Here is a 13,742-nt window from a genome sequence, read left to right on the forward strand (position 1 = left end):
CTGAGGTTGTGATTTTCATTCCAGTATAGGCCAGTTTTTGTGCAAAGGTGAAGACTCTGCCTGTAGATCACTAATTTCATAAAATATGCTATTGGGTAAGAAGTAAACTCAATAAGAGAATACAAAAATAGCTTAACATTAAACCAAATATTTTCTAAAAAATAACTTCTACGGGCACTCAACAGACAGTAAGCTAATCCTACTGTCTCCTTATGTAAAGGGCAGCATATCTGAGTCCATTAATACTATAAAACATATCAGAATCACTTAATTACTCTTGAGCCAAGTAAACCAGATTGAATGTAATTCAGACATACAGTTACTTAAATTTGCATTCTGGTAGTTGACATTTCATTGAAAGCGAAGTTTTATCTTCATAATCAGAATACAAAAAAAAGAAGAAATGTAATTTTTAAGAAAAGAGAAAGTACAAAACACTTTATATACATTTATTATAATCCTGTACAAAATAATTCTCAAGACTTGAGAGTCTCAATTTCAGTACATTTCAAAAATATATTAGCTATCTTTTAAAGGGTCAAGTTCTCCCTGGGATGAATCTAGGCATGCTTACCAAGCATCCAACCGCTCAGGGTTCAAGTTGTACTGCTATTCCTATTTTGTGATGAGTCAGTGGGAGATACTGAACTAAGTGTCCCACACAGAACTCTGGTGAGTTGCTACCAAATACTTAAAAATAACTGAACACACAGTCAAAAAGCACCTGCCATCTTAGCCTATGCTATCCAACACTGCATTTTTTTCTTGATGGACAGAAAATGCCCTAACTGTCCAATGAAATTCTTAGTAAGATGGTTGTGTCACACTTGACAAAAATGTACATAGTACAGAAATTAAGATACCTTATATTTAAAACTTCTGTGCAAATCAAAAAGCAAACAATGATGGCATACTAACCTGAATCACTTGGCAATACCTCTACACTCCAAGCTTCGCTTGTTGTCTCTGATATGGTAGAACCAGTGCAGGGGTCAAGAAGCACTGACCCTGAACCTGGCAGGCACAGTAAACTGCCTAACATGTTCTCTGCTGCTGCACCTGTATAACCAGTGGGGAGCAAAGGGTTAACGAAGATCCTGATGGAAAGAGCAGTGATAATGGAGAAGGGCCAAACACTAAGCTAAGGTCATCTCTACTCTATCCACCAGAAGGAAGCCAAAGTTAAGTGTAATTTCAATCAATAGCACCACTAAAAACACAAATTTCCCACTTTGGTCACAATGGCACCAGCTCCTTTTTCTCAGTTTCCTCCTGTTCACCTTGGACTCTCCATAGAGAAAACATCCATCATTAGGGTCAAGTCATTTCAATTAGCTTTAATTTGGGTTTTGTAGTACATTTTTACATGTGTCCCTAAATACCTAAACTGTATAGTCCTCACAGGGATTAAAAACACTCAAATGAAGATAGTTAACCACAGAAAGTTACACTGGCCAAATATGTTTTCTTCTGGCACATCAGCCACATATTCAGAGCAATAAAATGTATTTGCAGGAAAACACACGTCTCTGTAGCACGCATTCAACTGCAAATACAGCTCATTGCTCAAACAGCTTTCTGCCAGGAAATATACTAGTTTGGCCCCTGAAAGAAAGTAATGCAAAACCAATGAAGAAATCTGTTTACACTACTTATAAAGACAAATAGAAAGGATTAAACATGATTATATACCCGTGTTAGAAATACTCAAGTTCAGGATGCTCCGCAAAGTCTAATTATGCCTAACAAAAGAACAATTCTACTATAGTACATAGGAAACTTTTGGCAAAAGATTACTGGTGAAAGTTACCATTTAAAGATATATCATAAAATAATTACAAATAAAATAATGTCTGGAACTTGCCTAAACATAACAGGGGGATAGGGTAAAAGCGTAATGGGAAAAGAGATGAGACAAAACCGGCCACGTGTATACGTGTGCTAGTTGAAGCTGAATGACGGGTACACAGAGTTCAATCTTCTCTCTTGGATTTGCCTGAAATGTTCCATGATTTAAAGTGAAAATGAACATGCTGCTTATAGGACCGTATGAAATCTTTCAGAGCTCAAAGAACAGCAGTAGCCTAAAGAGGGTGAGTTTTAGAGTATGTACATTGAACCTCAATACACTTGATATTTTAAAAAAAAGAAAGAAAAAACTATAGTCACTCTTTGGAACTGAATTAATCCTTCCAAAAGAAAATTCTTTTCTTTTTTCTTTTTTTTTAAAAGTAAGCTCTATGACCAACACAGGCCTTCAACTCACAACCCTGACATCAAGAGCCACGTGTTCTACTGACTGAGCCACTCAGCTGCCCTACTAAATTCAATTTTTAGAGAATCTCAGTACTATATTATTCTGAAAGACTTTATGGCTATAATATATAAGAATTTTCAGCTTCAGGTAAGATGTTTAGTCTCATATAGAATATCATAAGAATGTATACTATGCCCTGAAAACAAGAAGCTAATTCAGAAGACTGTTTTTTCTTTTTTGGCAGGGAAGAGGGAGTTTTAAATGCAGGTAGGGAAAAACACTATCTATATTTAGGTAAAGAAAGAAAGACACAAGTGCCTTGTTACATACAGTTATCTCAGCTTCCCAGTCTGTCTGTCAGAGGCTGAAGTCCCTGCCCACGAAGGGTAGGTGGATATGAATAACTAAACAGCAATCTTCCAGAGAAATTGAACAGCAGTTACCTGCAATTTCTTGTAAGCGATCTTCATCAATGTTAGGGTCAAAATCACTTCCCAAGACATCTGTACTCCAGGTCTCACTCACTGTTTCTGATATATCTCTGTCATCTGTCAGTCCCATCATGTCACGTATTTCAAATTTCCTTAGCTTATCATCAAGATTATCTTGTGTTGTAGCTATCAAAAACAAAATTACGCACTTTAAAAATGGCAGCACAGCTATTTTTTTAAAATCAACTTTAAAGATACATATTTTCTCATGAACACTGAGCATGCAATACCAAGGCTCTGGATTATCGCCCTACGGATGTACTATTTCCCTCTCTGAACAAAGCTCAGGATATGGACCCCCATTTCTGAAAGATTAACTGGGGCAACCTCTGCAGGGTGATTCTGATAAAAAACTGGGATATACTTTCCTCTCCATGTATTTGCACAGGCTTTGTTGCTTGATTTGGCCAAAAGAGTAAAGAAGTGTGCCAGTTCCAAGGCTAGACCTCAGAAGACCCTTAAAAACTTCTGCCCTCTTTTTCACCCTTGGTTCTGCCATGAGAACAAGTTTAAGCTAGCCCGCTGGTGGAAGAAGGACCACAGTGAGCAGCCACCTCCTCACTGAACAACTGTCCCCCAGCTAAGACTGGAAGAGCTCCCTTCCCAAGCACCAGTGACTATAGATACATGAGTCAGTCCAGTCGAAATCAGAACCACCCAGCTAACCCACAGACTTGAGAGCACAAATAAATGTTATTTTAAGTCACTAAGTTTTGAGGTGGTTTGTTATATAGCAATTACTCCGGCAATAATGAACTGATAGAAAAATATTTTTTTCATTTGCCTTGAATACATTCCCCTGATACTTGAGTTTTCTCTCTTCCCTTGACTAATAAGTAAAATAGTCTATAATTTGTCTCGATTTATTAACCTCGTGTTCACCAAATGTAGACACCAACCACCTACATCAGAATCACCTAGATGGCTTGTTAAGTGATATTCTTTCAACTTCTGTTTTAAACTATTATTTTAGATTTCCTTCTTATTTGCAGAAAATTTAATGCTAACTGATATGACAAACTAGTCCAGTAAAATATACTACTACTTTTATTCCAGTCACACATATCCCAACTGGCAATGCTCTTTTCCTTTCTGAAAATGAACTGCACAAGGATTCCTAGAAATGAGGCATGGGAAATGGCTTTTAGTTTCCCAGGTTATTTTTATGCGCACTCAGGTTTCGGAATATTGCCTCTGACCCAGCTGATCTGCAATCTGCCATCAACACTCCCTTGAAGGCCACCAGTGATCTTTAAATCAACAAATCCGAAGAACTTTTTCAAATTCATCTTCCTAAAGCACAACAGGGATCCATCTACTTTTCAGTCCTTACCCCACATTATTCCCCTACTTGGCAGTTCCTGAGTTAAGTATTATGGTTTCCCACTTCCCTGACCTGCTTGTACTATTCTATTCCTTCACCTAGAATGCCCCATCTTTAGCTTCTGCCAGTGCAATGCGAGCCGGGCTTCAAGGATAGCATTTTTTTCCACTAAGTTTTTTCCTACACTTCTAACCACCTGTATCTCCCACTCACAATCGCCAAGGCCCTTTATAACACTTTCAGACACTTGTATACCATCCTCTCCCTATTCCAAGTGCCTTTAACCCCAAGTATTTATCTTTGTATCCCTTAAAATTTCAGTATTTACAGAACTGAAATGCCAAATATTATAGAATTCAAGCAATTCATTTTAATTATTCTATGTAACTTAAGCCTAAAATAATTCATTTACCAACTAAATATTTTTTTAAAGAGTTTATTTATTTATTTGACAGAGAGATCACAAGTAGGCAGAGAGGCAGGCAGAAAAAGAGGGAGAACAGGCTTCCTGCTGAGCAGAGAATCCGATGTGGTGCTCGATCCCACACCCTGGGATCATCACCTGAGCTAAAGGCAGAGGCTTATTAATCCACTGAGCCACCCAGGAGCCCCCAACTGAACATTTTTAACTGAAAGAATTATGAATAAATGCAAGTTTTCTGGTCGTTATATAAACAACCTACATTTACTCTTTTACTGAACACAGCCTACGTGGAAACAGTTTATCCTGCAGCCAGGCAAATTCTTTGCTACTTGAACAAATGTGTTCAACTTCACTTTACCTTGTTCATGCTCTAATAGCTGGAGAGCTTCAACTCCATTACTCCCAGAAGGTCCTGCTCCAAGTTCTGATACAGACTCTCCTTCCAGGTCTAGAGAGGACACTGAATTAGAGCGATTTGATGGACCTAGAGAAATGTTTATACTGTGAGTACGCTTTTTAAAAGTCACAAGCCACCATGCAACTTTTCATGCCTAGTAACAGACTGAAAACTGATTAAGGTGCATTTATTTATTTCTATGTATGTATTTATTTTAGAGAGAGAAAGTATGCGAGCATGGGGCACAGGGAGAAGCAGAGGGAGAGACAGAAAATCTCAAGCAGACTCCCCGCTGAGCACGGAGCCAGATGTGGGGCTCGATACCACAACCCCACGATCATAACCTCAGCTGAGATCAAGAGCCAGATGCTTAACCAACTGAGCCACCAAGGTGCCCCAAGGTGTCTTCATGTATTCATTTTCACTAAGATGCTTTCTAATATTTTTTATTTATTGTGGGGGAGGGGCAGAGAAAAAGGGAAAGAGAATCTCAAGAAGGCTCCACGCCCAGCATGGAGGCTAATGTAGGGCACAACCTAACGACCCTGAGATCATGACCTGAGCCGAAATCAAGAGTGGGATGCTTAACCAACTGAGCCACCCAGGTGTCCCAGGGTGCTTTTAATACTACATCTGTACCTTAAAAATACACAGGCCCTTTAAGCCAGCAATTGTGCTTCTAGGAATTTATCCTAGGAAACAACACAAAAATTCACCTAACACTGCTTGTCGAAGGGCTTTTTATAATGCTTGGAAAGTAAAAACAATCTATATGTTAAATCATGCAAGAATGTTTAAATAAATTATGCCCACTTGAAGTTAAAGAAAAAAACCATTAAGAACCTAAGTTATTTAAGAAAGGGAAGTGTCGCCGCTAGACTGTTAAACAAAAAAGGGTTACAAAACAACATAAACCTACTCTTGCTATAAACCAAAATGCTGCTATTAATAGAACGGTACGGGTGTCTGGGCGATTCAGTCAGGTAAGCATCCAACTCTTGATCTCAGCTCAGGTTGTGATCCCAGGGTCATAGGTTCAAGCCCCCCAAAAAATAGAATGATGAAATTATAATGATTCAATTTCTTTTCTGCATTTTCTAGAATAAATGTACATTACTTCTATTCTAAAAAGTTAGAGAAGAAGGAAAAATTATATTTTGCTTAAAATGATAGTAAACTCAACTTTCTTCATTAAAAAAGTTTGTCCTCATACATGAAATGACAAATTCTCACTACACAATCTACAGTTTTAATTTTCTAATGTTATTCCCATTCCACTGTATCTTCCTGCTCCATAAAGATGTGTGTGTGAATAAAGAAATACAGAATAAAGGTATACACAACATCTTAAAATACTACTGAGTCCATTTCTCCCATTTAGACATGCACTCTATCCCTCTAAAGGAGCTTCATAAGCTTCGGGATACATTAATTAATACTAGAGAAACTTGACATTATTCAAGTCTCAATAAAGACCTATATCTTCTCTATTTTATATGATCAAAGGTCTCTTGCAATCTTTTTCTTTTTTAAATTTTTTTCTTGCAATCTTAATTTATTCCAGAAACAATCTTTACAGCCAACTGTTCAAGATCATTAGAGGAAAACTTCATTACTCTCCTCAGGGAGAGGAACAGATGGTATAATTATAATTTATAAGGCTCCTTTAAAGATCACAAAACAAAGCATTACTTGAATCACATTAACTCTTTGAATGAAGTAACCCTTCACCTTCAGATATTCCTTCCAGATTATCACTGCAGAGGGAAAAGCGCAAGGTTTTATCAGGTTTACCGTGGAGTTTGTTTTCATCGACAGGGACATCTCCTTGTCCTCCATCCGAAAGTTGCATGTTTAGGACCTGAAAAATAAAACACCATTGGTTTATCAGAACTGAGAGGTTACTGATATGAAAACAGAACACAGCAAATGCATATTTAAGTTCTTCTTAATCTTAAATTTTCATTTTTAAGAAAAAACCCATTTACAAGATTCTGATCAAGCTTTTAACTGTAGTTAACTGATCAAGCAGATTAATTAAAAAAAAAAAAAAAAAAGTGGACCTACACCCTTCCATCACCCGGTATCAGAGTGAACAGGCAATCAGGTATCTGTGAGCAATGGGTAGGATCATAAGAATCAAAAGGCTTTGGAATCAGCAGGCCGGTCCTTCCGGCTCTGCCATGTGCCAACTATGTAGTCTTGGGTAAGTGATTTAAGCTTCTTTATCTATAAAAGAGTCATGGTACAGTATGCATACCATGGAGCTGCTGAGGATTAAATCTAAAAAGATGCACAGAAAGCATTCTTTCTGTGGCAAAATGACATTAAAATTGCAGTACATTTTTTCAAAAGTTGATAAGCTGATTTCACAGGAAGAAAACAGGAACAAAGTATCTTGTAGGCACCAGAATTCAATCAATCCAGTTTGAACCTTGCGTCAATCACCATATACACAGCCACAAAGCCCATACCAGGAGCTGAAGTGTGCCTTTGCAGCCGTCTCTAGCTTAAAGCGGATGGCCTTTTTACAAGGTTTCTACTTGTTAGATGACTTCCAAATAACAGAATTACTTTGTCACTCCACACAAGCCTCATAACTCAGCTGTAAACATGTATCTCCAACCTAATGAAGAACTGAGTGCTTTGCTGAAAATCAAACAGCATGTTTTAAGCACACCTGGAACTCGAAATCACAGTCACTGGGATCCCAGGTTGTTGGCAGAATATGAAAAACAGTCTCCTCACTTAAGAAGAAGAAACTCAAAACCCTGTAAGTGCTGTTTTGGCCCTGCATTTAAATGAGTAAATTAAAAGGTTTTTCAATGGCTCTATCCCTTTATTCGTGTGATGTTGTGTTTTTTTTTTTTTAAGATTTTATTTATTTGACAGAGAGATCACAAGTAGGCAGAGAGGCAGGCAGAGAGAGAGAGAGAGAGGGAAGCAGGCTCCCTGCTGAGCAGAGAGCCCAATGCGGGACTTGATCCCAGGACCCTGAGATCATGACCTGAGCCGAAGGCAGTGGCTTAACCCACTGAGCCACCCAGGCTCCCCTCATGTGATGTTTTTAAAAAGCCATTTAAAAACAGAGTAATTTGGGAGTATCTGGGTGCTTAGTGGGTTAAGCATCTGACTCTTGATTTTGGCTCAGGTCATGATCTCAGGGCTCTGAGCTCTGTGATGGAGCCCCATATACAACTCTGTGCTGGGTGTGGAGACAAGTGCTTAAGATTCTCTCACTCCTGGGGCATCTGGGTGGCTCAGTCGCTTAAGCATCTTCCTTTGGCCCAGGTCATGAACTCAGGGTGCTAGAATCGAGCCCCACGTCAGGCTCCCTGTTCAGCAGGAGTCTGCTTCTTCCTCTGCCCCTTCTCCCCTCCCCCTGCTCGTGCTTTCTCTGTCTCTCAAATAAATAAAATCTTTTAAAAAAAGATTCTTTCTCTCCCTTTGCGCCTTCCCCTCCCCTCCCACTCAAACAAATAAAAATAGAATAATTTTCCTATTTGCTTGAAATTAAATGCAGACGTAAAATTTTACATTTTGTATTTTTAAGATAACTTGGATCTTTAAACTCATAGTGAGCAATGTACAAAGAATCTTCAGGAAAAAAATCTATCTAAAGGCCTAGAGAATGGTAAGATTAACAGCAAACAAACGGCTCATACCACAAGGAAGAGATTTCCCTGCACAGGAATGCAGGCTGCTGCCTTCAGGACTGCCAGAGCTGGGAACTGGGGGAAGGTTAATCAGGGAAGGTAAAACGCCACAGCTCCCTAACTGAAATTACAACTCCCTAACTGAAATTCAGCAGTTGCTTTTCCTCATCTAACATTCCCCATATGTTGTAAGTTTATTACATTCTAGAGTTCCTAAAAAGCTGATTCTGACAGTTTTTGCCAGTTCATTTGTATGTGTGTGTGTGGGGGGGGGGGGGGGGGGGTATGTACAGAGTTCTGGACAGAACTCTTTCCTAAGGGTCATGCCACAGTTCCAAACACAGCTGTACCAACCACTATCATCACTTCATTGACCACTGTAACTAGTCCCTTTATCCCAGGTCATGAGTGCTCGCTTCGGCAGCACATATACTATCCCAGGTCATGAATAGGTTTTCTTGACTAATAAGCAGTCCCTGTTGAGTATAAAAATGATGCTTCTTTTTGATTTCTTCATTCTTTTTGCCTCTGCCCCAAGCTCTTCTGTATACAAATATCTTAAAAGTGATGCCCACACCCAAGTCCATTTCTTCAAAATATTTTCCTTTCTTAGTTTTCTTTTTAATTCTGTCTTCCATTTCTTCCTAACCAACCAAAGAACAGAGAGTATTTCTAAAGAATGTCTGGCTCTTTAAAGCAGGAATACCACTAGTATATCATTAGAAAGAAAAGAAACAAAAAAAACATTTCCTACAGGTCAATGAAAAAGTCTTTTCAATTTCCATACAATTTCCTCGCTTCCTGTCTCTTCAAGACTATGAGGAAATTCCTTTCGGTGTAGCCCTAATCACCAATTATTGTGCTATCAATGCATTAATGTGAAAGGCCCCCCAGAACTGTTCACAGGGAGTTTGGCATTTAATGCACTCATAGAAGCAAGAGACCATGAATTAGAAAAAAAAAAAAAAAAAAAAAAGAACCGAATTCCTTAATACTGATGGCTCTAAGTTACATGTAACAATACATTCATACCTCATTTTCTGACATCATCCCTGGAGTAAGCTGGGGACCTGTCCCTAAGGAAATGACCAACACCTCTTCTGGCTGTACTTCCTGGATGGTTTCTTGAGATGATCCTTCATGGTCCATATGTAAGTCCATTAGCACATTGGTGCGGCTTCTACTTCGAGTTGCTAATAAAAAAAATTCCAAATATAATTTAGAGAACAAGACAAGATAAAGAAAATGGTACAGTAAATACAAAAATGTATCTTCTAGGACATTTGCGCATGCACAAAAAAAGAGTGGAGAACATGAATTTTTAAAAAATCCTACATCTTCCCAGTTACTCTAATGAGTGACACAGATTCTCCTTCAAAACTGATAGAAACAATAGTCTATGTGCACCTGACAGTGAGTGACACACAGATGAGCGCACCTGCAGGAACAGCAAACACATCTCTCAGCTTAAGATTTGGGGGTGACAAGAAGAGCACTACCTTACTTCTTATCACGACACCGTCAACTATTTCTCCCATGATTTAACTGCCACTGAACTCATAAGTGTCAGAAAATTTCCTACAGAAATCTGATAGCCACATAAAGTAATATATGCTAATTGGACAACCACTGACAAAATCAGAATCAGTTTTTTAAAACACACTGATTTCCCCGAAATGTATTAATCTCTTTCCAAAAATGCAGAAAAAAAAGACTTCCCTATATTTGAATATTAAGTTTCCCTTCTGCTTTATAGAAACATTCTAAATTAATGAAAAATCTAATTATTTGGGGGAGCTCTTTTCTATAAGTAAACAAGTTTTTCTCTTTAAACAAGTTTTACCTGTAAGTAAAAACAAGTAATACTTTTCTAAAATAACCATCCCGGGGCGCCTGGGTGGCTCAGTGGGTTAAAGCCTCTGCCTTTTGCTCAGGTCATGATCCCAGGGTCCAGGGATCAAGCCCCACATCGGGCTCTCTGCTCAGCAGGGAGCCTGCTTCCTCCTCTCTCTCTGCCTGCCTCTCTCCCTACTTGTGATCTCTATCTGTCAAATAAATAAATAAAATCTTTTTTAAAAAAAATAATAAATAAATAACCATCCCACACACCTTACAAGAACTTTTGGATACTGAAAGATTTAGATAGTTTGGCAATTTCTCTATGAGTTTAAGTCTTCTGTGTTAAGTTTCAAATTTCTTTCAGAGGGCAATAAAATTCAGCATAACCGGAATCCCAAATACAAATTCTACTTCGGTACAAAATAATCAAAAGTACAGACATAAAGCAAAACCACTATAAATAACAAATGTCTTTCAACTTCACTTTGAGTGAAAGCTGACCTACTTGAAGACAAATATAAAGAATTCTCTTGGGGTGCCGGGGGGCTCAGCTGGTTGAGATTCTAACTCTTGGTTTCGGCTCAGGTCATGATCTCAGGACTGTAGGATCAAGCCCAATGTCAAGTCCCGCGCTCAGTGGGGAGTCTGCTTGAGATTCTTTCCCTCTCCTCTCTGCCCTTCCGCCCGTGTGTGTGTGCATTCTCTCTCTCTCTCTAATAAATAAATCTTAAAAAAGTGAGAGGGAATATGAAGAGTCCCCTACACAATGCTGTAGATCTGTTCATCAATCGCTCTTTCTTTCAAAATCCAGAGCACACTTCAATTTCCAAAAGCTGAATATAGGCTCCCTCCCACCTTTATTTGCTGACCCTCACTCACTGTCTTCTCCTGAACTGGGAACTTAAATTCCACTTCATGAATAACTACATGAATCTTAAGAAACAAACCTTATAATTTATAAAAATGCAAGTAACCAAAATCCATGTAGCAATTTACATAAAGCAAAAGCAACATGCACATGGAGCACACTTTCATATACTATTTTTCAAATGAAAGTTACATAAGAAGAGGAAGAACAGCCTATTACCCACCAAATGGGGTTACTAGAGTAATATGAGCAGTAAGATTGGTGGCTGAGGAATCCCAGGCAGTGATGGCTGCTAACTGTTGTCCTGGGTTGCGAAAGCATTAAACAGAAAGAGAATCAACCCTCTGAAATAATGGACACATTTTCAAAAAATATGAAATAAATTCAATGACCAGGTCATAGGACTATATGGACTAACAGTGGGCAAACAACTGAAATTTCCTTTTCATTATACCCATATTTAATGATACTTCTAGATGACAAGAAATGAACAAACAGGAGTGAATAATGGAGGGAAAAAAAAATCTCTGATTTACTAAAAATCACTTAATTCTTCACGTTAAAAAAGTGCAAACAATGGGTGCCTGGGTGGCTCAGTTGGTTAAGCAACTACCTTGGGCTCAGGTCATGACCTTGGGAGTCCCGGGATCGAGTCCCACATCAAGCTCCCTGCTCGGTGGGGAGTCTGTTTCTCCCTCTGACCTGTCCCCTCCCATGCTCTCTCTTTCTCATTCTCTCTCTCTCAAATAAATAAATAAATAATCTTTTAAAAAGAGAAAGTGCAAACAAGCTCTAACATTAAAAATAATTGTGTGTTGGGGCACCTGCGTGGGTGGTAGTTAAATGCCCAACTCTTGATTTCGGTTCAGGTTATGATCTTAGGGTTGTAAAATAGAGCCCCATATCAGGCCCCACACTCAGTGGGGACTCTGCTTATCTCTCTCTCCCTCTGCCTCCCACCCTGCTCGTGTGCTCCCACTCCCTCTTTCTCTCTCTAAATTTAAAAATATTTTTTAAAAATCACTGAGTGTCAAACTTTGTCTTTTTCTATTTTTAATTCTGAAAACTGATATTTTGGGATGATGAAAGCCAAAGATTTGAAGAACATCTTGCCATATTTTTGTTGATGATATTATTCCGTATTATGTTAAATATAAGATGGATTAACTTTAAGAAACTGTCAGTTCTTAACAAATCAGCTCATGGAAGCTTAAAAATGAAATCCCATTCTTCAAAATGTGTAAAATAAAGTAACTATTCATGTTCACTAACTGGTGCTGAGCTCCTCATTTTCATTTAAAAATTGGCACTAAAACACTGTTCCCTTGGCTTAAACACTCTTTCTCTCCCTCTCTGGTCTATTTTGTCTAACTCCCACTCATCCTTCAAGAAAAAGTATAAGCTTCACTGTCTCCAGGATCTTCTCCTGACACCATCACCACCCAGCCAACATGGGTGCCCCATAAACCTCATGCATACTTATCTCCATCAAACACAGTGTAATGACGGCAACTGGACTCCTCTGATTCTCCCCAGTTAGACTACCAGCAACTACCAAAGCAAGAGCATATCCTAATGGTCTTTGTATCCCCAGGTGTCTAACATGGTGCACACCCCATGCAGGATAGTGATTATACCTACTCTTTCTGCATCAACTTTTTTGCATGAATTAAATGAAATAACATCTATAAAGTGCTCATCCAGAGTCTGGTACAGAGTACATGGTAATGTTCAGTGTGTGTGTGTGTGTGTGTGTGTGTGTGTGTGTGTGTAGATAACAGATGTTTACTAAATGAATAAAACGTAATTAACCCCAATTTTTTTTTTTTTTTAGATTTTATTTATTTATTTGAGAGTGAGAGAGAGCGTGAGAGGGGAGAAGGTCAGAGTGAGAAGCAGACTCCTCATGGAGCTGGGAGCCCGACGCGGGACTCGATCCAAGGACTCCAGGATCATGACCCGAACTGAAGGCAGTGGCCCAGCCGACTGAGCCACCACCCAGGCACCCTAAACCCAATTCTTAAATAAGCTTGATAAAATAAAATGAAATCTTTGTTTTATAAAATAACAAAGATACCTTAGCTCCCTGACAAAAAATTATTAATAATAATAATGGAAAAATTATAACTGTATTTTCATATTTACTGACAGAAACCTCTAAGTTATTATTTTCTTGTATTATTTAGAACTTTGAAGAAATGACAGGGCTATATATTTCAAATGACACTTCCTATTTTTCCTAAAAAAGTTACTAAAAATATGAACAAAGTATACTGTAGGTAGCATGATCTCAATTAATTGTGAAAAGTACATCTAGATAAAGCTAAAACCTACTTATAAACCTTAACTAACTGGTACAATTTTTAAAAATTGTATTGGTATCAATAAACACAAAGAGAAAGGCTTTCCCAAATTATTTAAAATCATATTCCGAAACACTGAGCAATAATGAAGGCCAATTAAAAACACTAAATTTAAGGAAAGCC

The 13,742-nt window shown here is 38.4% G+C and overlaps 1 protein-coding gene across 4 annotated transcripts in view; it reads right to left on the reverse strand.

The window, feature by feature from the left end:
* The window catches only part of GAPVD1 (GTPase activating protein and VPS9 domains 1), a 79,922-nt gene that overhangs the window by 27,043 nt on the left and 39,137 nt on the right, over window positions 1-13,742 (reverse strand). For 2 of the 4 annotated variants that reach the window (XM_046022184.1, XM_046022182.1), the window contains exons 7-11: window positions 9,582-9,742; window positions 6,688-6,754; window positions 4,855-4,980; window positions 2,701-2,874; window positions 919-1,059 (exon numbers count right to left, since the gene is read on the reverse strand). In XM_046022184.1, coding sequence (XP_045878140.1) covers window positions 919-1,059; window positions 2,701-2,874; window positions 4,855-4,980; window positions 6,688-6,754; window positions 9,582-9,742 — 669 coding nt within the window. Of the gene's footprint in view, window positions 1-918; window positions 1,060-2,700; window positions 2,875-4,854; window positions 4,981-6,624; window positions 6,755-9,581; window positions 9,743-13,742 lie in introns of all 4 variants that reach the window. The other 2 variants (XM_046022183.1, XM_046022181.1) reach the window with 1 other exon arrangement.

Source organism: Meles meles, chromosome 11, assembly GCF_922984935.1.
Source record: "Meles meles chromosome 11, mMelMel3.1 paternal haplotype, whole genome shotgun sequence".
In the NCBI taxonomy this organism is placed as follows: domain Eukaryota; kingdom Metazoa; phylum Chordata; class Mammalia; order Carnivora; family Mustelidae; genus Meles; species Meles meles.